The sequence below is a fragment of the Channa argus genome, chromosome 3 (assembly GCF_033026475.1).
Source record: "Channa argus isolate prfri chromosome 3, Channa argus male v1.0, whole genome shotgun sequence".
Classification (NCBI taxonomy): Eukaryota; Metazoa; Chordata; class Actinopteri; order Anabantiformes; family Channidae; genus Channa; species Channa argus.
In genome coordinates, this window is record NC_090199.1 from 18,026,182 (window position 1) to 18,049,002 (window position 22,821).

The window sequence follows — 22,821 nt, forward strand, 5'->3', positions numbered from 1 at the left end:
TTTATTACACTTATACTGGGAACAAGGAAGTTGTCTTAAATAGGTGTGAAGCACTGTGGCCCTAAACCGCCCCCTGTAGGGCCATTTACACATCAACCGCATTCACAGCTTTAGAGCCTTAACTTTAATTTGGCCGCCATTGGATATTACTTTATAGTAAGTATAGACTCTCTGAATACACCGTGATACATTCACAAATGTCTCCATGGAAGGCAAGTCCACATTTTATCCACATGCACAGTCACAATAAGAATTTTGTGTTCTGTATTTTGGGGGCAGCCATTTAGAACTGTTGAGATAATTATACAGCACTGTTTAAAACAACAGCTACAAAGCTCACAACTCAGTAATTATTTTTAATGAGGTAAAGCTATTTTTAAAAGATAAACACGTAATGAAAGTGTATGATGATAAATGTACATAGAAATATGTAAAATGACAAAACTATTTAGTAATAATTTTAAGTCTTTCAAAAGACTGACAAGTATGACCTTCTCTGTTACTCTGAAGGTTAAAATGGTTTACATTTTCAGATACTTCTGAGTTTCAGAAAACAAACCTGAACTTTTTTTTACCTCCTCTTCAAAAGTGAGATCTGAGTTGATCTGAGTTGTGAACAAAGAACCAAACTTTTGCCATTGTTAGTCTGCTCAGATTTCAGTAGGACAATTGTCTAGGAATGAACCTAATAGTGTCATTAGTGGCTGTCAAACTTTTTCTGTCATTCCAGACTTTCTGGGTGGATGGTGGGTTCAAGCCCCATCTGTCCTCCATCAAAATAGGCAGAGTAAATTTTTCACATTTATTAAAATGTCATCAAGTTTTAAATCAATAACGTGAAATAGCACCAATTTCAAAATAGAGAAGATAAAAGTGCAATTATGTTAAGACTTAGCTTTACTTTGTCACTTTGCCATCATGTGCAAAAAAGATCAAATGCATTTGGCAAGAACAATGAACAAGTTAAGAACAAGAAGTAGACAATATGTGAGTCTTATTAGTGGCTGCAATTAGCCTGTTTTGTACTGAACACCTTTTCAAAAAGGGGTTGCATGTTTGATACTGCCACTCTCAAATCATGCTCAATGTTCATCACTGAACTTGCTTTCAGCCTCATCCTTGCGCTCCTCCTCCAGAAAGACGCAAATTTCTTCTCTGAGCTCAAAGATTGGTGCCAACACTTTGCCTCTAGAAAGCCACCTTGACTCGCTGTGAAACAGCACTCCAGATGGTCAGCTCCCATCTCCTCCCAAAGTGCGGAGAACACCACGCTCACAATCTCTGTCAAAACCTCATTTAATTCAGGGCTGAGGTGCTTTGACACTAGCGCTTCCATGTGAATGACACAGCGACCCGCTTGATTAGTGCCTGCAGCCCCTTTATTTTCTCGCCATTGTTTGTGCGCCATCTGAGCAAAAGCCGACACAATTTTCCCATTTTAGCTTGTGTTCTGTGAGGTAACTGTCAAAAATCTTGAAGAGCTCATCAGCTGTGGCTCTGGTTTGGACGTACTTGCAAAAAAGCACATCCTGCTCAGTGACTCAGAATTTACAAAACGCACATATGAAATGAACAAACAGTCATTGCTGTCAGTAGCCTCGTCCACTGGTAAAGCAAAACGTGTGTCTTTGATCCTTTCTATGAGATGTTCTTCAAGATCACCTGAAATGTCACATATACGTCTTGCAACTGTGTCGTTTGACAGGGAATAGCCTTCAATTTCGCGGCAGTTGCCTCTTCCAGCATAACTGACCTCATGTCTACAGCAGCGGGAAGAATAAACTGTATGTTTTGTTTTTTTTTTGCACTGGGCAATTCTGTATTTCTGTATTTATCTGCTTTGCTGTTCACTGATGCAGATTCCACCATGCGACTTTCCTGCTGACGATATTCTGCCAGTTTTCTCTGAGAACAGTCGAGTAGCGTGTTGTCTCTAAACGTCTCCTTAATTTGTTGGGTCTCATTCTGTCTGCTGCCAACGGTTTAAGACACAAAACACACATGGGTCTCTCCTCTTCCCCCGCCATCCCTACGGTGAATCCAACAGCAAGATAGGCCTCATCTAATTTGGATTAAGTCTACCGTCTGTCTCTTGTTTGTCTGCTGGCACCGAATCGGTCCATGTCACAAATGTATCTATTGATGCTGATATGCCCGCTACTTGCGCTCTGTGTAAAAATGTGCTTATATTGTTCCGCTGCATTAAATCGTTACTTTTGCACAGGTTCCACTTATCCCCATAACCATTTTGTTATGGGTTTATGAATTTTATTGTTAATAAAGCATAGGATTACTAAAGATAAGCAGAAAACAAACATCATGTCTATATTCCCCACGCCCCACCCATACCCTAATGCTATGGGTCTGAAGTGAGAAAAGAACTGGACCCAGAAAAAAACCATGTGCTACTCCACATGTTGTCTGAGCTGAGAAGGATAAGGAGATCCCAAGCAGAAGATTCTATGAAACTAGTTAAAGACAGTATCTGAAATGCCCAAGTCTTTAGTCATTTTCTACATTAAATCTATTTTCTGCAACAACCATAATTGCACTAAAATCATCAGTGATTCATCACATGCCATCATTTACAGACAGATGTATCCAATACAGGGCAGCACAGTGTTGGAGTGGTTAGCGGGTTAGGTGGACTGTGGCATTACTTTGTGGAGTTTGCATGTTCTCCCTGTGTTTACATGGGTTTCCTCTGGGTACTCCAGTATCCTCCCACAATCCAAAGAGATGCATGTCAGATTAATTGATGATTCCAAATTGCTCGTAAGTTTGAACGTGTCTCAATGCACCTCAATGCTGCCACTACCACAACCTGGAAGCTCCATAGATTAAAATGGATGTTACAGAAGCATTAGTCCAGACCTATTATGTGCAATATTGGTATTCAATGTGGGTACAGCATCTTTTGTTTTATATTTAGAGTCTAATCATCTAAAGCTTAATTTCACAGCTCACTAATACTAAAGATTGAATTTAGTGGGCCAGATGTGGCGATTTATTGAAACAATCAGGGCCCCATCCAATATTTCCATAGTTTCTCTGATGTGCCTATTCTGGCATTGTTAGAAAATGTGTGCACATGATACACAATCATAACCAACACCTTAATTATTGGTCAAACTCCTACTGTGGATATTGTTTTTTTTTTATTCATACTTTAGTTGTTCTAAGTTCATAAACAGAGTGGAAAAGGGTAAAGACAGAGATTCCCCCTTTTATTGATTGAAGTTTGTTTTCGGCTGCCATAACTCATACTGCAATTGTGTTTTTTACTTTTTGGGGGAAGCAGCATTGAGTTATTAGTTATTTAGATTTGGCATTTTGAAGAATAGTTAGAAAGATTTGTTTAGACCAGAAAAAGTCACAGAAGGTTTCAGTTGTAGGGTGCCTCCATCTGTAACGATTATCTTCCGTGGAGTTGCTGTTGATAGATTAGCAAACCAAGAATCTGGATCTTCTCATCTCTGCGATACCAGACCAAGATCTATCTATATGCATCTGATGTGCCGTATAATGTAGCCATGTTTTTACACGTTTGTTTCATCTGTACTGAGAAAATGCATTTATAAGTTCTACTGCCTTGAAGTAAAATTTTACATTCCCGTGTAACTCTGGTATACGCTGATGCTAAAATACCTCAGCAACGAGACATCAAGGTTCTGCACGTTTGTAGCTATTAGGGTGTCAGCAATTCACAAGACCTCAACAGTCTCACAGTGGCACTAGGTAAACTCTCAGCTTAATCCGGCAGATAGTGTCATCAAGGGGACAGAACGTGAAAACCTTTCTGTGAAACAAGCTGTGGTTATCTGGGCCTGACTTCCTCACCCAGGCAGTCGAGAATTGGCCAAGGAATCCAGACTTGAGGTGAAAAGACATGTCACAGTGAATGTTCTTGCAGTTGAAGAAAGCACTGATATAATGCAGATGGACACGCTTAAAGCAGGCTGGAGCGTGGCTTTTGAGGTTGAAGGATATGCTTCTAACATCGTCCAGAAGGAAAAAGGAGCTGTTAGAAAACATCGTCCAAGATATTCAGCTTCAAAGAAAAATGCTGAACTACAAAACAAGAAAGAAGAACCTAACTGTGGATGAGCTCCAGGAAGCAGAGGTAGAAATAATTTGTCACTGCCAGCAGAAGAGTTTTCCGGATGGAATTTCCACTCTGCTAAAAAAGGAACCAGTGAAACGGAGCAGCCACATACATAGACTTAATCCGATGCTTCAGGATGGAATTCTTCGTGTAGGCGGACGGCTCAGCCAAGCTGCCATGCCTGAGAGATACAAGCACCCTGCTATTCTGGCTAAAGATCATCGGGTATCTCATCTTATACTTCAGGACATCCATGAATGTTTAGGCCATGGTTGTCGCAACCATGTCTTGTCTACTTTGCGTCAAAGATACTGGATACCAAAAGCAATCTCAGCAATCAAAAAGGTTCTATCCAGGTGTCGTATCTGTCGAAGATTTCATGGAGCGACCTTCCACATACCTGATGAACCACCATTTACTAGAGAAGGTGTCGATTGCTTTGGTCCCTTTAATATTAAATGGGGAAGAAGAACCGCAAAAAGGTATGGTGTCATATTTACATCTATGGCTACCTGAACTTTTCATATAGAGGTGGCAGCCAAATTGGACACAGATTGAGAGATTGAATATTTAATCCTCAATCTGCTTCTCATTATGGAGGGGTATGGGAGCGTTTAATTCGATCCATTAGAAAGGTACTCGGTGCTACATTTGAAGATACATTTTTGGATGAAGAGGGTCTGCAGACATTACTCTGCGAGGTGGAAGCCATTATAAACAGCCTGCCAATCACTACACCTTCTAACCATCCAAATGACTCGGAGGCTTTGACACCAAATCACCTTCTTCTCTTAAAAACCCAGCCTTCGATACCTCTGGGAGTTTTCCAGAAAGATGATCTTTATGCCCGCCGTAGATGGAGACAGGTCCAGTATTTGTCAGATCTCTTTTAGAAATGTTGGGCTAAAGAGCACCTACCAGAGCTCCAAAGGCGGTAAAAATGGACACATGCAAACAGCAATTTTGTTCCTTGGGACTTTGTGTTGATTGTTGACGAGTCAGCGCCTCGTAACTCCTGGGAGATTGGCAGGATGATCAACACAATAAAGGATGAGCGAGGTCTAGTCCGTCAGGTTCGTGTCAAGACGAGGACCAATGAGTTCGATAGACCCATAACCAAGGTCTGTCTCCTCCAGGAAGCAGAGTGAGACAGTGGTAAAGACTGATCTCCTACAGTGTGTAAAGTGCTGGTAACCTCTGGCACCAGAAGAAAGAATAGTCATGATGTTTGTGGGTTATTGTATGATTCTTTTGTGTTTTTGTACAAAGTAATTTAGTAATTGTTTCAAACATTAAGTTTGTGAATGTTTGTAATATTGGAGGACAATTAAGGCCCGGGTATGTATGAGCCAACCAGGGTTTCCTCAGTTTTTGTCTTTGTTTTATGTATTATGCATGGTATACTGTACTGTATTGTGCATTGTGTTATGTTTATGTGTACTGATGATGTCATTAGTGACACCATAAAGCTTTGATAGTTGCCTCTGTAGTTTACCTTTTCAGTTTGTTGTCCAGTGGCTTGTTGCAAGAGATGCCTGTTCAGCTCAGCTACTGAAGGGAGCAGGCGTGACACGGTGGCTAGAGCAGAGGAACTGACTACAATGTGGTGTGGACCGCAACAAGGTAGAAGAAAAAGGTTCAGTATGTAGCTGTGGAGGCACACGGTTTGTTACAGTGTTCTGCGAGTTCAGTGAGTTCAGCCATACTTTGAGAAACTTGTTTGATGAAACTGTTTGTGAATGTGCTTGTGAGATTACTGTAATAAAGGACAGTACTAAAGTGCTAAAAGGACCACTTAAATGACTACATTGCTGAAGAAATATAATCTTTTCACCTGTACTTACAAAATATCCTTTCACTGCTGAAAATAAACAATTGTAAATTGTCATTGATGCTTAATCAAATTAGATTTATTTGGTAACAGTGTAAAAACACTTTTCAAACCCCATTATGTTTCTAAATTCCCATAGGAATATAAACTCATGGGAAAGATCTGGGAGTCATTTTTTTTTTAATCTGAGTATGAGATTAGTGGTATTAGATCAAAGGTGCATTTACAGTGCCTTGCAAAACTATACATACCCCTTGAACATTTTTTGTCAGGTTACAACCACGTTCCAAGAACATGTGGAAGAAGGTGCCCTGGTCAGATGAGATCAACATTGAACTTTTTGGCCTAAATACAAAATGCTATGTGTGGCTGAAACCTAACACTGAGCATCACCCTGAACAGCATCTGTTGTGGAGATGCTTCTCTTCAGCAGGGACAGGGAACCTGGTCAGCAAAATTTTCTCTCTCTAGATGTGCAAAGCCAGTAGAGACATACCCCAAAAGAGTTGCAGCTGTAATTGCAGCAAAAAGTGGTTCTACAAGTCATTGACTCAGGGGGGCTGAATACAAATGCACACCGCACTTTTCAGATATTTATTTGTAAACAATTTTGAAAACCATTTATCCTTTTCCTTTCCCTTCACAATTATGTACCACTTTGTGTTTCACATAATATCCCAATAAAATACATTTACATTTGTGGTTGTAACATGACAAAATGTGGAAAATGTCAAAGGGTATGAATACTTTTGTAAGGCACTGTAGTGTTTAATAGTATCACATTAAGAGGAAGAAGGATGAGGGAACCTCCATCGGAAAATGGCTCCGTCTGCACTAGTGCTGATTAAGGTGCGATTGTTGGAGCAGATCTTGACGCTGGTGATGCTGCCACCATGAGCTGTCCCCATGTGGGTTACTACTCCTTCCATGTAATTCCACACCTTCACCAGTTTGTCATCTCCACCTGTCATGAGAATATTAAAAATATATTAACAACCTGAAAAAGGTTAGAGCAAAGCATGTACTGTAGTGTTTGGGAGAAGAGATTAATTGACTGTGTGTGTGTGTGTGTGTGTGTGTGTGGGGGGGGGTGATGTGAGTGCGAATTGTTGTTCTCATCACGCTTATGAGCAATTTAGAATAATCAATTAACCTACTGTAACATGCATGTTGAAGTACCCACATGAGGCCATGGTTGGCCGGGGACGCAAACCCACAACCTTCTAGCTCTGAGGAGGCAGCGCTAACCGCTCCGCATAAAGCATGCAAAGTTTTAAAACCAAAGAATTGAAATACATTGTTTTTACCTTAAAGTCAACATGTAAAACTACTGTATTTTCTGGCTCAACTTCATCTATTTCCAAGGTGCAAGGATGAGAGAGGCAAAGTAAAAAGCTTGAACCTCCAGCAAATACAGATCATTGAACAACTAAAAATAAAGTTAATGATTAGAAATAAACCAGGGGCTAAAATTGAACCCCTTGTTATACATGTTGCCTATCTAGTCATACAGTGCTGATGTACCCAAGGCATTTAATGATTCCCAGTTTATTTTTAGTTAAAATAAACTGATCTCTAAAATAAGCCCATGTAACAAGTGGCATATGTGCAGTGGGCCATACCTGTAACAAAGTGTTTGCCATCCTGTGAAATGTGCAAACCATTGATGGCTCCAGACTTTGAGCCTTCTAGTTCTCTGATGGCTGAGCCGTCATACACATCCCAGTAGGCAACCTAAGAAAGACGTTAAAATACAGAAACTTTAATATCTGTTTTGTTGTCCTATTGTTGTATTACATAATAATACACATACTGTACCATTTCCTTTTTTTGTAAGATGCAACTTGAGACCTCACACTAATATGTTTACTATTTTAATATTATTACACTGTATGGAAATGAATCTATGCTTAGATTCTATGAACCTGCGAATCACCTAATGTAAAAACATGGTTGCTGTATGAGTTTCTGAATGAGATTTAATCATCTAGGGCTTAAGAGCTGCCAAAGTATCTAGTCTCACATGAGGCAATTGTTAGCTTAAGTTATTTATAGTTCATGCAGCATAGACATCACAGTATCACACACGAACAAAGGTTCTTTCTTGTTATTTATATGACCAAACTGAAATCTAGATTGATTTGATGATTAAAATGTGTCTTCTGAGGCTTCTTGTATTAATGTCTCTAGTAGAAAGCGCTGATCTCAGTTGCTATGTGTATGTCAACAGTCCAGAAGCCATTGCCATGTTAGTAAGGCAAATGCACTTCAGAGACAATCAAGTGTTACAAGCACTAAACACCATACCAGAGCCTGAACCTGATCCTGCTGATAAAATTATTTTAAAAATATACAATTTGGCTAAGTTAAATGTAAGCATTACAGTATAGATTGGCTATGTAGGAAAGGAAGTTCTTGTTACACAGAGCTGCTCAGAATAAGCTCAGCATTTAGAAGAGTAGCCTCAGAGACAGGATTTCATTTCTCTGCACAGACCATGCCTATAATGCATTATGGGAGGGGAAATGTAATCTCACACAGACATATCAAATACTGTTGGTTATTAAGGAATGAAAGAGGAACAAAAGGCTAAAGAAGAAAAGGTATTTATAGTTTCAGAGATGCAGGACAATTCTCAAAGCAATAGGCTGTCCTTACAAGCTGTGTGTGTGCGCACATGTGATTGTGTGTGTTGGGTGCAGTTTGGCTTTTACAGTCGGATGTGTTTGCTGATATTATTTTTTCACAAAATAACTTTGCAAATAACCATTTAGTAAAAAAAAATGTCATTTTAAATCCACCCTTATTTAATCTAAATCAAAATGTAAGGCACATATGTACTGATTTTACACACGTGTCACATATATCAACATGAAATCATGTTTTAAAATAACAAAAAACAGTTAATTGCCTGCCATAACACCACTAAAATACTTCTCTGCCTATGAGAAATCAAAATAACAATTATAGACCGTATTTAACTCCTAACTCCTAACTAACCTAACTCCCTAACTCCTAGCTACAACTTGCTGGGGTGATCATTCCCCAAATTGTCAGGTCAGAGGTGGGATCACCTGTCCTTTATTCACAAGCCAAACTGCTTTTGGCCACTTACCCAAGTTGATTTGGAACAGGTGAATGAATGTAAAGTGGTACAGTATATAAGTGTGTGTATTATTTGCCATATTTGCATTTTGCAAAGTTACTGTAATAATCCTTATTCTACCCATGTCACCGTCCATCTTTTTTTCATTACCACAACCTTTCCTTCCTCCCTCATCTCGTTTCAACAACTTATAAGAGACTCCCACCTTCGTGAGTTTTCTTGGTCCGTCTGTGTTCCGTCTCTACATAATTCCAGAAAAGGTGATGCATGACCACACTTTTACATTTCAACTGTTAGCTATTAAGTGTTAATTTTTAGCAAATCAAATATTAACTGAAAAACAATCCTAAAAAACATACCCTAATATTTCAGAAAGCTCAGCACAGTCTCTACTTATTATAATCACCTTCATTTTCCTATTTTTTGTCTTTCTTTGTGCTCTCTCAGTTTCTCCATCTCACTCAGAATCTACTCACACAAACATGCTGGGATGTGATGGGTTTGGGGAATAAAGAGAAGCGAGAGAGAGCACTGGTATTTGTTCACCCAGACAGAGTGCCTGTGTCCTGGGATGAGCAGATGGTAGATCTGGCTGGCACTTGGGTGGCACAAGCACATCCGCAGGAAGGCACAAACACCACAGAACTCAGCTCTCTCCTCTTCTCTCTTCCCTTCCATGAAACCCTTTTTCTCACTCTCTCTCTAATCTCTCAGTGCATCCACAGTGCTGTGTTAATCAGCACAACTTGTCCCAACCACTCAGCATGCAGGGAATAAAACAATATGGGTCTATTGTGTGGCCGGGTTCAAGGTTTGTGGAAGTGCAAAATCAAAGAAACAAGCATTTTATTCTGTCTCTGTGAACTTCTGACTTTATGTAAATAGGTGGTGCTGGGTTAATTAAAACAACTCTCAAAAAACAGATTTAAAGGCCTGAGAGTTTTTGCCACAGTGACTAGCAGTCATCACAATGGCTTAATTATGTTGAGCTGAGAAACAAATTACAAGCTTTTAGACTAATCTGTGGACATGTAAGTGTGAGTGATTGTACAAGTCTTCTCTGTGATCCTACCAGAGCTGCAGGCTTTTCACTCATGCTCAGGGTGAAGATTATACTAACAATAACAGCACAATGAGACATCTAGATTATGACTGTTGAGTGCCAGTCTCTTTGGACCCTGAGCGTTTTTCAATCATTACATTCATCACATTTTTTTACTGTGCATGACTGCTGCGTTATGAGTCTCAGAGATTTTTTTTTTGCTAACCAACTCATGTATATGTATAAAAACCAATAAGGTTACTTTAGGTAGCTATATACACTTACTGGCCACTTTATTTGGTACACCTGTACCATGCTAATCACATGGCAGCAACCCAATGGATTTAGGCATGTAGACATTGTCAAGGTGATCTGCTAAAGTTTGAACTGAGCATCAGAATGGGGACAAAAGTTAATTTATGTGACTTTGAACCTGGCATGGTTGTTGGTGCCATGAAAGTCCCAGTCTTTCATGTACAACCAGATGTAGGGTTTACAAAGAAGTGTTTGAAAAAGAGAAAATATCCAGTGAGCATTACCTCACTGGGTGAAAATGCCTTGTTGATGCCAGAGCTCAGACGAGAATGGTAAGACTGGTTTGAATTGATAGAAAGGCACCAGTGACATATATAATAACCACTCTGTACAACCAGGGAATGCAGAAGAGCATCTTTCAATGCACAATGTATCAAACCTTTAAGCAGAAGGGCTATGGCTACAGAGGTCCACACCAGGTGCCACTCCAGTCAGCTAAGAAAAGGAAACTGAAGGTACAATTTGATGATGAGTGAGAGATGATGAGTTTTACATTTTGCTACAGCATTTCAATGGTAGGGTCAGAATTGGGTGTGTACAGCAAGAAAGCCCAGATTCACCCTATCAATGATTCAGGCTGCTGGTCTGGTGGGGGTGTAATAGTGTGGGAAATAATTACTGAGCATCAACTAAATTCCACAGTGCCACAATGCCTATTATTACTGAGCATGTCCATCCTTCCTTTATGACCACAGTTTAGGTTTAGCAAAAAAATGTGCCATGTCACAAAAATTTACACACACACACGCACACACACATATATATATATCCTTGTAATAAATATAAGGTCCTCGTAAGGTGTTGGGGAACTAGGTTAAAATAATATGAAATAGGCTACTGGAACAGGAAAAAGACATTCTTGGACAAAAGATAAGAACAGGGAGTTGTTGGAACGCTACTATACAAGTATCCCTAGCGAAAGGGGTTACATGCAGAGGATGTATGAACTATGGACACTTTGAAACCCAAAACCTAGACTAACACTGAAACAACTAGTAGCTTAGTGTTCTAATATCCACAAGAAATACCTGCTATCACAACTAAAGATTTACGACGTACAACACAAATGGTATGGCAGTGGGAAGCCAGGACACCGGGTTTAGGGGGGGATATTATCATCATACCCACAACCGGAAATTGGGTTCCAAGTCCCAATAATAACAACAGACAAGCCTAATGCAAGAGCAGAGATTGAAGATCGTGGCTAAGATGGACACCTGGAACCTCGGTGGCCGGTTACCAAGAATAAGTGAAGTGCCTTCTGAAAGTCTACTAGAGGATGTGAATGCAGCACTACGAACATTCCCAACTACGACCATCACTGAGGTCAACAAGCTGATATAAACCACGGCAATTGTGATCCTTGAGAAGCTTGGCTATAGGATCAACAGAAGACAGAAGGTGCAGTATCTTCCATGGAAACAAAGGTTGGAGGCTAAGATGAAGCCAACGTAGGGAGATGTTAGACTACTATATAAATTGCATGAACTCATGATGAAGAAGTAAAATACACCTAAGAAGTACAAAAAAACCATCCACACCTGAGGAAGGAATAAGCTGTGTGTGTGTGTTTGTCCGCAAAACAACATGGAGGTCTCCATGAAAGAGAATAAAAAATAATTCCTACACACAAATGAAAACATAATTATGAATACTATATTCCATTTCTGCTAATGGTACCTTCAAATAAATGCAGAACTATACTAAAGTGGGTACTGATTAAAAGTAATGCAGATCTCAACACACCTTTCTGTCAGTGCCACTGGTAATGATCTGGTACTCATCTGGGTGGTAGCACACCGTCCGGAACATAGTGTTGGCAATCACCATTTGAAGACTCACAAATCGCCTACAGAAAGAGATGTCAAAGGTTGAGAAAGAAAGGAAAAAAGAAGAATGAGTTTGACATGTATAGCAATGACCTTAAAAAATGTTCTCACTCCATCTCCACCATTTTCATTTTCTTTCCATTTCCTTCTTTTACAAGCAATGCAGACTGAAAAATTATATTTGAACACATAGTTTAATGGATCTAAATTTTTGTATATGCATAAGATTTTTTTTAATCCTACTGTACCAGCCAGACACCAATGGACACCTTCATACCGTCTCATTACAACTAAGACCTTAAGGCAGTGCACTGTTGTATAGTTCTCACTGTCTCAGCTAAATAGACTAAACTGATTTTCAGAAAAAATCCAATTCATTAGCCCTCTACTATGATTTCTCTAGCATTGCAGGGTAGTATTTAATAAAACCACTAAAATAAATAAGAGATAATTTAAGGGACTTTTGTATCCACTAACTATAGAAGAGAAAATATTTAAATGTGTTAAGTGCCATTTATTAAATGTGAGATTGGTGTGTTTTAGTTTTTTATTTGTAATCTGGTGCCTGCACAAGTGTTTAAAAATGCAAATGGGCTACTCACACTAGGTCCCAGATGATACAGGCACCGTCAGCACTTGCAGTGACACACTCTTTGTCATCACTCTTGATTTTGATACAAGCAACAGTGGCTTTGTGCTCTTTCATGGTCTCCAGCAGGCGATGGTTACGTGACTGCAGTTCCCAAACACGCACCTACAATAGGTGAAACCAAACTCATTTAAGCTCACAGGTTATTCTTTTTTTACATCAAATACAGTCTTGAATTAAAATATTCTCATCTTTGTCTTGATGCTTTGTAAGGAAATCAGTATAAGTAAATATAATTACAAAGATGATTATTTAAAAAAATCTATTTACTTTCACTGTACAGCATACTGTTTAAACACATCTCCAAAAGTTGTTATATAGTGCTCACTATATCTTCTTGCATATGTACAATAGAATGCAATTTTTTTCCAGGGACTATTTGCATTAAGTAGCTCTTTATGGACAATACTACATCAGAAACATCTCAGATGCTCACAAAAATTATCAATCAAAATGTCTCTCTTTTGCTTTTTGACCCTTTATTTTAAACAGTAATTGAAATTGTTCAATCTTATAACGTATGCTTCATACATCACACATGTCCCAAAAGAAATAATGTGCAACCAACTACTGTTCTTTGTCAATGCATGATGTTTCACATCATTTTAAAATCTAACATTATGATACAATGAATTCATTTAATGAAAAAAGGACACCATTTTAAACAATAACACACTTGAGGTTTAACACCGTTATGTCCACTGACCTGTCCCTCTCCCCCTCCACTAACAATCCTCCTGCAGTCCCTGGTGCCAGCAATGGCTGTTACTCCCATTCTGTGAGCGTTGTGAATGATGAGCATCAGTTGGCCACTTTCTGGCGCAAACACTCGAATCTTACCATCATTCCAGGCTGGAAGACAGTGAAATCAATGTTTACCAAGTCCCTTTAAGAAGATACATTTTATGCAGTATGTAAAATGTTATATTTTTGAAGGTTCGTGTGCTACAGTGCCAAGGAACACATGTAATTATGCTGAACTACAGATCATAGTAAGAAACTGAAATTTTATATTCCTCCAATGTCTTGTTTGATACAGTGTTTTTTTGCTTATTCCTACCACTGATAATGCTATGTCCATCAACCATGAAGTCCAGGGAATTGCAGGTCATGTTGGGTACAGTGATGCGCAGAAGCTCTTTTGGCTTGTCTATGTGCCACAACCTGATGTCCTCCTCAGAGCAGCTTGCAAATAATTCAGATGTTCCACTAAGAAAAAAAAAAAGAGAGAATGACAGATAGCTAAAAACTGTGGAATTGAATAACTAATCAATGGTAAAAGTGAGTTTAACTGAGTTCAAAGATCAAGGACCATCCACTCCGGAATTAGTGCCATTAACATGACTGTTTTTAAAAATGTATCATAAAATCATAAATTCGACTTCCAGGGCAAAATTATGCTTTTACAGTAAGAAAAAACTATTCTCATCAAATTATCGATGTTGGACTTACAAACAGATGGCAACATCTTTGACAGCTCTGTTGTGGCTAGTGGATATGAGTTCAGCTTTGAAGTCCTGATAACTGAAGCGATACATCTGAGCAGCCTCTGTTCCAACAAAGAACTGTTGGCCCTCTCCTCTTGTAGAAATAGACGTCACACCCTTTTCCAGCTGGACTTCCCTATCGTGGGGGAAGAAGAAAAATGAAGCAGATACTAAGACATTTATATTACACCGGAACCCTGGATATGTTTTCTAACGTGTGATAAAATGTAACAGTAAAAATGTGTAAACCTTGCACATCATGTATTGCTACCAAAATAAATATTTCCATAGACATTATACAAATTTACAGTTTAAAGACTCACTTAAGAGTTTTGAAGTTAGTCTTGGAACATACAGTAAAAGTACCAGATCCAGAACCTACAAGCAGGTCCCCAGACTTCAGCATTCTTAGGACATTGATGCCCTGCACAGGAAAGTAAAAAAGCAATTACTTATTGGGAAGCCCAGTTAGGAATATAATGCATCTGAAATGATACAGATGTTCCGCAAAGACAACAACAAGAAAGGAGACAAAAAGTAAGTAAATGTGGTTACTTGTACAACAACTTGTAGTGGCAATAAAGTGGTGGTAAAAGTGAGTTAAATGGAACTATTTCTTTGTAATTATTGACATAATTAAGTTGAATTAAATTAAAGCTTATGATTGTGTTACATGGATTTGGCATTCATATGTCTCCCTCTAGTGAATACAATGGGGTACTGAGGTTATACAGCATATTATGACAACAAACTACTACAGTGACTGACAGTTACCTATGCAGGGCCCAATTGGGAATGAGATGACTCCAGCTAAGCTCACCTACCAGGCTGTATTTTCTCTTAATTGGACCATAGTCACTCAAAAGTCCTGTCTTCAGGTTGATTTTCATTATGTCTCCACTGGTGGTGCCACAGAAAATGAATTGATCATCCTCTGTCATCTGTTGATGAGTCAGCATGAGAAAAACAACCTAATGTTATAATATCTGTTGTTGGAAAATTACCAATGATACAGTCATGTTGTAATATCATCTTCTGTATAGGGTTAATGTGCATTAAAGCACATTTTCTAACTGGGCATCAAGTGTTTTCTGCAAATCCACCTCCAAGCATTTAATGAAATTTCAGATGGACTTCAAAACTAGTTAAATAAGCTGAGTAAATAAACTGATCTGTGACTTTGGCATCTCACCTCTATACATTTCACTACCCTCTTCAGCTTTCCTGTCTGACATTCTGTGGGTCTGATCTTCCTGTTGGGAAGGTCTAGCTCCCAGACCCGCAATGTTCCGCTGTGCAAAACAGACCAGTGTTTAGCAAGCTTTATGAGAATAAGAGTCGCACATTAACTAGAAGAGATGTGACAGAGACACATTGTAAAAATATGTATTCTAGAAATAAAAAGCTGTAGTTTTTAGACTTAATTTACTGATAAATCTTCTGAATAACTTCAAATCTGTGTTCATGGGTTGCAATAGGCTGACACCTGGCAGTAGATTGGATTCACTTACCTCCCAGCAGAAACAAAGATATTTTCGTTGGTGTTTGAGTATTCTACAGTGAGGCAGTGACCGGCACTATGAGCTGCAGCAGGGCTCCCACATATGGCCTGCTTGGTCTCAATATTCCATACCACTATGCTGAAAATAAACAGGAAATGGTTCACACATTAAGCAAATACACATACAGTGTGTTTCTCTCGGTTTACCTTCCATCATCCTGGCCGCCAAGGGACACCAGATACTTGTTGTTGTGAGAGAAGGCCAGTGCCTCTACCTTAGCCTTGTGGAGCTGCAGTTCGGCATAGATGGTTCGTTGTACATAGTCCCAGATAATTATCGTAGCCTAGTGTGTAAATTCATGGGTTGTGAGTTCAAAATGTTGAGATTTAAGTTGTGATTTTATTAGTCAACCCAATTAGTATCAGACGGTTTACATGTGGAGAATAGCTATATTTTAAATACAGCTACCTGAAACCCCATGAAGGTGACCTGTCCAGAAGCAATATACAATCCACTTTTGGACACTGAGATACAGGATACGTTGTTGGTATGTCCGTGCAGGAACTCCTGCTTGCCATCTTTGATTTTTTTCAGAATGACTGTGCATCCCAGAGGATAGATGAGGTGTTCTCTGTCTGGGTGGACTCTCAGTCCAGAAATAACATGCCCTAATGAAACAAATAGTGACATTTCATTACTAAAGCTCGGAACATGTTTAAAAGTGTGTCACGTTAGAAAAAGATCTACTGCCTGTGATCTTGATGAATGGTGACGTTAGCTTCGCTTAAAAAGGCGAATGAGCATTGTATGACTAAAGTTAGCTGGTTGTAGCTTAAAGTTGGTAGCTAACCGCAGACCTGTAGCACTGTGGTGTCTGGCTATCTAGCAGTAATGTTAAAGGTTCGGGGGAAACTTACCGTTGAAGCCAATAACAGCTTCTAGTTGAAGATGAGGACCGTCGTGTGTTTCAACAGCCATGAGTGAAAACCTATTATCTAAATGTCACAATGTGCCTAAAGTTACGTTTGTTAATAAAAAGAAATCTGCAAGAACTATTGTTACGGTTTCGTTGTATTCTTGAACAGACCACAACTAATGTTCGCGTTACACCAAACAAACGTTGCCTAGCAACTCCTGAAGTTCTACTTGCCACGGTCATTGGTTGGTGAAATGAACTCGCTGCGTTCACGTGCTCTGGGACATTTGTGATCTAAAAATACAAACAAAAAACATTCAAAATAAATTTGTAAAGTTTGAAACTAGGCAATTAAAATAGTTAAACCATATTAGGGGAACGAATCTAGATTGGAGCCAAGAACAACCACACGTCTAAAACACATTTTATGTGTCTGCTTAACTTACAGTACAAACCTAAAAAGTAAATCTCTAGAATGGGAATGGTCATTTTTTTCAAATCTGCAGCTAAATTTGTGACAAAACCAGCATTGTTTACAGTTTTTAAATACGTTTTAAGAGCAAATTTTTAAAATTACTTTTATATTATAAGACTTTACTAGTGGCTGTGTTCTGTATTACGTTTTAAGAATGTAAGGCACCTATTGTGTTTGCTGCTACTAAGCAGGTTACTTTTGCACAGTGTCTGTTTCTGTAAGCTACCATGTATGTAGACAGCATGCCAAAGTATATGTTGTAATTGCATTACAAAACACCACATAACTAAATCAAAATGGAATACAAATATCTGAAAAAGTTTTATTATCATTTAATTTCATACAACTCGTACCAGAGGAAAAGTGCTGCTGCACTTGACAGTTCAATGATTAGGATTAAAGTCTTGCACTTCTGGCTATGCTGAGATCAGTGCCAGGTTTCTGCTTTAATTCAGCACAGTATTAATCATTCATTGAAGACCTAATAAGAAACAATAAGTTGATTTAGTAGCATAAAAAGTGTGTTTTGGGCATTCGACTGTTAATGATGGGCAACCAGCTAACAAAGAAAAATCACTTAACTACCTGCTACTGTTGGCTATGCAAATATTGTGCTGGTTTATTTTCTTTCTATGGTACTGCTGAGATGAGGTAGCAGACTGGAAAGCAGGCATTTTCTTAGATAACCCGTTTCACATTTAGCTGTGTACTTAATAGAACGTATAACCGTAAAAAAAAACCACCACATTGTAGGCATATAAAAAGTACCTTCTGATTTTGAATTTCAAACTGAAATTCTGTGGACAATTTGAATATGAAACAATATGAAAAATCACAAATCTTCAAAACCTAATCTCAATACACACAGAAAAAGAAAAATAAACTGTACATTTTAGCTTAAATGTGGTTTGTGGAAATTTGCATTATGACAAAATGTCCTTTGTTTCACTTTTCAACTCTTGGGATTCTCAGAATTTACTCCAAAACTTAAAATATCTTCCGATGTGTCTGTAGACATCTGTCTGTGTGTGTGTGTTCTTTGGTGTCTACTTAGAGAATGGCTCCATGAAAAGCTGCGACCACAAGTAAGACAAAGATAGGGTCTTTCTCCAGTGTGTGTCCGCTCATGTTTTGTCAGTGACTTATACCGTGTGAAGGTTGCCCCACACTCATTACAAATGTACTTCTCTGATTTAATATGAACATTTTGTTCATGTTCTTTCATGTTGCCCAACTGCGAGAAGCCTTTACCACACACAGGGCAAAGATGTGGTTTCTCTCCCGAGTGAGTTAATCCATGAATATTTAAATCCTGACGAGAATAAAATGCTTTTCCGCAAATAAGGCATTTGTATGGTCTTTCCCCTGTGTGTCTTCGCATGTGTCTTTTAAGGCCTTCTGAGCGTGAGAAGCAGCTCTCACACAGGGTACATCTGAAAGGTCTCTCTCCAGTGTGGGAGCGGAAGTGTCGCCGAAGCTCTGATGCCTTAAAAAAACACATTCCACAGTCTGCGCAGCGGTGAGGTTTTTCTGGCTGCTCCTCATGAGTCTTTTCATGTGCTTTGCAGTGACCTGACTCAGAGAATCCTTTTCCACAGATCGAGCAGGTGAAAGGCTTCTCCCCAGTGTGCATTCGCTTGTGACGGACAAGTTTGTTTAGTTTAGTGAACGTCTTCATGCAGTACGAACACTGGTGAGGCACCTTTGGTTTCTTTGAGTGCGTCCGCTTATGTCTTTCTAACTTTGAAGGCCTATTGAATACTTTGCCACAGTCAGGACATGGGTGCTTGTTTGTCCTGTTGTGGCAATTTTGGTGTCGAATCAGCTTCTCTTGTTGTGTGAAACTCTTACCACAATGCTGACACTGATGAAGAGGCTTAGGCTTCCGCAGATGTACAGGTTTATGCCTCTCTAGCTTTGATGGTCTGTCAAATACTTTGCCACAAGTAGAGCATGGGTAACACTTGTCAGATATGTTGGTCAGGGAGCTCTCTGGCTCAGTGGGAGCTGAAATATCACTGGAATCTGATTCTGAGATTACCTTCAAAACAACATCTTCAGGACCTACAAAATAAAGACATCAAGAATATATTCTGAATACATTCCTGAATAAAATGAATGCTTTGTTATTTGAGTGCAGAAAAACAAAACTTGAAAACTACAGTAAGCAACAAAACATACTTTCCTCTGAAGATTCTGTTTTAGGGACAGCTGCAGTGTCTGGGCCCATGACTGCAGCCTATACACATACAAAACCAACAGGGATTTGGAAAAAAGTATATCATGATCAGTTATGGAGTATATATGGCATATGAGGCGACACAAATGACACAACACTATGGCATTAAACACATCACCTCTCTGACGTGTTCAACTTAAAAAGTGAGAAATTATAACCTCGTAAAAGTAGAATTCATGGCAGACATGCTGTATTAGGTTGCATTAGATTGTACAGATTTACCTAATAAAGTGTCAAGTGAGTGTATGTGCTGTAAGCTAATTTGTAAGAAAAAGACATTGTGTTTTAAGGTTTCAGCAAAGTCCATTTAAAGTATACAGTTTTGAAAGGGTGATGTTAATGTGGGTATACTGGGATTTCTTTATTTACACTTTTCAAAATTTTGAATTTATAGCAGACTGTACTGTGTTGGATTGTATGCCCTTACACATGTTATGTCTGGAAATGAAGAAAACACGCTATCAGCTTCATGCTTTCCTCTCCTAAACATTGTGGACAGATGTTAACATCATCCACTAACAGTTACTTGACTTCTTTGTTTATACTGAAATAACGTTACTGACTTATAACTGCATATGCGTAAGATGCACATGATTTTAATTTATCTGGACAACGTTAGAAGAGAGATTAAACCACGAAACCAGCCAAAACGTGCACCTTGAATTGGAAAGTTGACAGTGATGGTTCAGGAAAATATCCTGTTTTTATACGTTTCTGATAGCTGCACCTAAATGTTTTGTTCCGAGTTCAGCGTCACTTCCGTGATTAACAACTGCTTTATCTCTGAAGTAGTTTTGCCAACAGAGGCTAAATGTATGATGATCTGGGAAAAGCTTGCACAAAAAGGTACCGTTAGCTAATTTGGCTAGCTAGGGGAAAGCTAACATTTCGTTAGCTAACTAATGTTAAGTAGTATAAAAATTCAGCAAGGCATTTACGATTGAGTCCCACCTCTCTAACGCCGATAATCCTTAGAAGTGAAGATTATCGCATTTTATCCCCAGGAATTTCATTTATCGTTACTTTAGCTACATTAAAAGACGGGTAAGACAGTTTATTGCAGCTTGCTAAACGAACTGCTATGTGAGTCAGCTGAGGTAATACTCGTCACCATGCATGATACCTTCAAATGCCCTCACATAAGTTCCGTAGTTGAGCGTTGTGGGAGAAAAGGCTACTTACTAGCTTTCTACTCTAATACATACGTTATCTACCATATACCGTGGTATTAAAATGATGAAAAAGGACACTGTGTATTACATAGATCTTTAATTTGTAAATGAGAAGCAAACCAATCTGACTATTGATGTGGTCAGATTGAAAACTGTTTTTGACCATCTGTCCTGAATGGGACATACAGTAGGTTCCTGAGGCTTGACTGAACAGAGGAGCTCGAAGAACCAAGGTGTTGCCTGATCTGCAAAATGTTCTTATCTGGTGGCAACAATCAAAGTTTCTGTCTTTTTTGGATTTAGTTGTAGGCAGTTATTGCCCAACCACTCCTTAATACAAGAGAAATATTCCAACAAGCTGGACAACAAGTGAAACTCCGACTCTGAAAGCACAATAAGCCTGAATATTATCAGCTTATAAGGGATAAGACATATGCTTAAAAGACCGAATTATCCGAGCAAGAGGTGTCATATACAATGAAAATAGCAAGGAACCTAAAACTGATCCCTGTGCTACTCCACATGAAAGAGGCATAGAGTCAGACATGATCTGGTTTATTGCAACAGAAAAAGTTCTATCAGTAAGATATGAAGAAAACCACTGAAGTAAAGAAAAGACAAACCAATAACATTTTTGATGCAATTTAGCAACATCTAATTGTCAACTGAATTACACACTGAGGTTAGATCCAATAAAATCAACACTGTGTCCTGGAGTCCGCCGCCATCAAAATGTCACTTATTGAATGCATTTTGTAAAAACCTGATTGAAACTTGTCCAAGACTTGATGAATATGCAGATAAGTGGAAAGTTGTTGGGCTAACACTTCTCTTTAAAATTTTGGACATGAAAGGGAATTTAGATATGGGCCTGTAGTTTATAGGGTCATAAGGATCCAGGTTTGGCTTTTTTTCTGTGTACAGTGTATTTTCATTTTTATATAAATGAAGCATGTATTGTCATATATTATCTGTAATACACAAATCAGTATTGTCAAGAAAACCAATATACTGGTTTTATAGGTGCTGATGTTTTGTTCTCCAAAGAGCTTTTTGGCCATATATAATTTTTTTTTCATTTTATTTTTTGTTTATTTGGGCTTCAAAAAGGGTGGAATATAATATAATGGCACTTTTTAAATACATGTTTTATACAAGTAACCCTCAAATAACCCTTCAATGCAATGTATATAATGTAAATGCTACATAGCCTACTTTACATTGATAAATTATCTACAATTGAAAATTCATTGTCATTGCAATTTTAAAAAATAAAGTTATGTTTATGTGTATGGGAATCCTCTGAAATCATTCATTGTTCAGAATAAGGTATTATGAAAAACTGCTTCATTCTTATTACTAAATACTTTGGAATTTATTTTGATCAAAACACAACAACTGTTTAGTAAAAAAAGATTTACATCTACAAGCACTAGTTGGTATCTGGGATGTGGGATGTAACTCAACTTTATTACCACTCAGTGTATGGTGACCAATATTATATCAAAACGGGAAATTGTGGGTAATTCACAAAGGTATTCTTACCTTTTAACCAAAATCGTTCAAAGCATTTTGTAGGGCTATTGTATGCAGAGCATTTATACGCAGACAACAATAAACCGTGTATAAAACCCTTTTCAGTAATTAATTTTGGAAAGAATTAAATGCTACCCTGGAATACATTTTTTCCTCGCAGTACACCGTAGTGACGTCACACCCAAACACGAAATTGCTGGGGTATTGTCGGATGTTACAAACTAAGTAGATTTTTTATTCATAGCTAACTTTTATCAGAATGTCTCAGGATCCCTGGTAAGTATTGCTTTTGGAGACGACAATACAATGGCTCAACAACCATTAACGTCTATAGATGATGTTACAAACCTGCATAGCCACTGTTTTCGTATTCTGCTAGCTACTGTTGTAACAGTTAGCTTATGCTAGCTAAATAACAACAAGTTGTATTTGGCCAACGCAAATCCTCAAAAGAATCCTCTTTATAGGTCAGGAAATGTAGAATGGTGGTCATAGACCAGGGCGAATGAAAACTGCAATGTCCTCAACTCATCTGCTATTGAATGAAAAACGAACATGATCAGAGTCGAATAAGGAAAAGGCAACGCAGAAACTGTCATGTGAACGCAGGAATGTTT

General features: G+C 38.5%; 3 protein-coding genes across 5 annotated transcripts in view; 1 reads left to right on the top strand and 2 right to left on the bottom strand.

Annotated features, from left to right (window-relative positions):
• Nucleotides 1-5,635: 5,635 nt before the first annotated feature.
• On the bottom strand, nucleotides 5,636-16,923 carry cfap52 (cilia and flagella associated protein 52). Its single transcript, XM_067497452.1, has 14 exons — nucleotides 16,784-16,923; nucleotides 16,335-16,534; nucleotides 16,073-16,209; nucleotides 15,876-16,004; nucleotides 15,557-15,656; nucleotides 15,189-15,305; nucleotides 14,688-14,788; nucleotides 14,330-14,500; nucleotides 13,938-14,086; nucleotides 13,584-13,729; nucleotides 12,831-12,982; nucleotides 12,146-12,248; nucleotides 7,559-7,670; nucleotides 5,636-6,900 (listed from the first exon to the last, which is right to left on the bottom strand). The coding sequence occupies exons 1-14, from the start codon at nucleotides 16,842-16,844 to the stop codon at nucleotides 6,719-6,721; spliced, it is 1,860 nt and encodes a 619-aa protein (XP_067353553.1). The 5' UTR covers nucleotides 16,845-16,923; the 3' UTR covers nucleotides 5,636-6,718.
• Nucleotides 16,924-17,008: 85 nt separating this feature from the next.
• LOC137123554 (zinc finger protein ZFP2-like) lies at nucleotides 17,009-20,597 on the bottom strand. Of its 2 annotated transcripts, XM_067497454.1 has the most exons (4): nucleotides 20,448-20,597; nucleotides 19,439-19,496; nucleotides 19,109-19,321; nucleotides 17,009-17,076 (listed from the first exon to the last, which is right to left on the bottom strand). In XM_067497454.1, exons 2-4 carry the CDS (start codon nucleotides 19,485-19,487, stop codon nucleotides 17,009-17,011), a joined length of 330 nt encoding a protein of 109 aa, XP_067353555.1. In that variant the 5' UTR covers nucleotides 19,488-19,496; nucleotides 20,448-20,597. The 2 variants fall into 2 exon arrangements, with proteins under 2 accessions (XP_067353555.1, XP_067353554.1); XM_067497453.1 differs by lacking the exon at nucleotides 17,009-17,076 and having other exon boundaries at nucleotides 17,574-19,321.
• A 1,752-nt stretch (nucleotides 20,598-22,349) lies between these two features.
• stx8 (syntaxin 8) overlaps nucleotides 22,350-22,821 on the top strand; it is a 35,920-nt gene continuing 35,448 nt past the window's right edge. For both annotated transcript variants that reach the window (XM_067497457.1, XM_067497458.1), the window contains exon 1: nucleotides 22,350-22,480. In XM_067497457.1, the coding sequence (XP_067353558.1) occupies nucleotides 22,464-22,480 (17 nt within the window). In that variant the 5' untranslated portion in view covers nucleotides 22,350-22,463. The remainder of the gene's footprint in view (nucleotides 22,481-22,821) is intronic.

Excerpts from the sequence above, each read along its gene's own strand:
- cfap52 (XM_067497452.1), bottom strand. The coding sequence starts at position 16,844 with ATGGCTGTTGAAACACACGACGGTCCTCATCTTCAACTAGAAGCTGTT. Across the intron at positions 13,730-13,937 it reads TGGACATAGCATTATCAGTG|CCTGGAATGATGGTAAGATT; the intron begins GTAGGAATAAGC and ends ACTGTCTTCCAG. Across the intron at positions 6,901-7,558 it reads TGGCAAACACTTTGTTACAG|GTGGAGATGACAAACTGGTG; the intron begins GTATGGCCCACT and ends TTCTCATGACAG.
- LOC137123554 (XM_067497453.1), bottom strand. The coding sequence starts at position 19,487 with ATGGGCCCAGACACTGCAGCTGTCCCTAAAACAGAATCTTCAGAGGAA. Across the intron at positions 19,322-19,438 it reads AACAGAATCTTCAGAGGAAA|GTCCTGAAGATGTTGTTTTG; the intron begins GTATGTTTTGTT and ends TTTATTTTGTAG.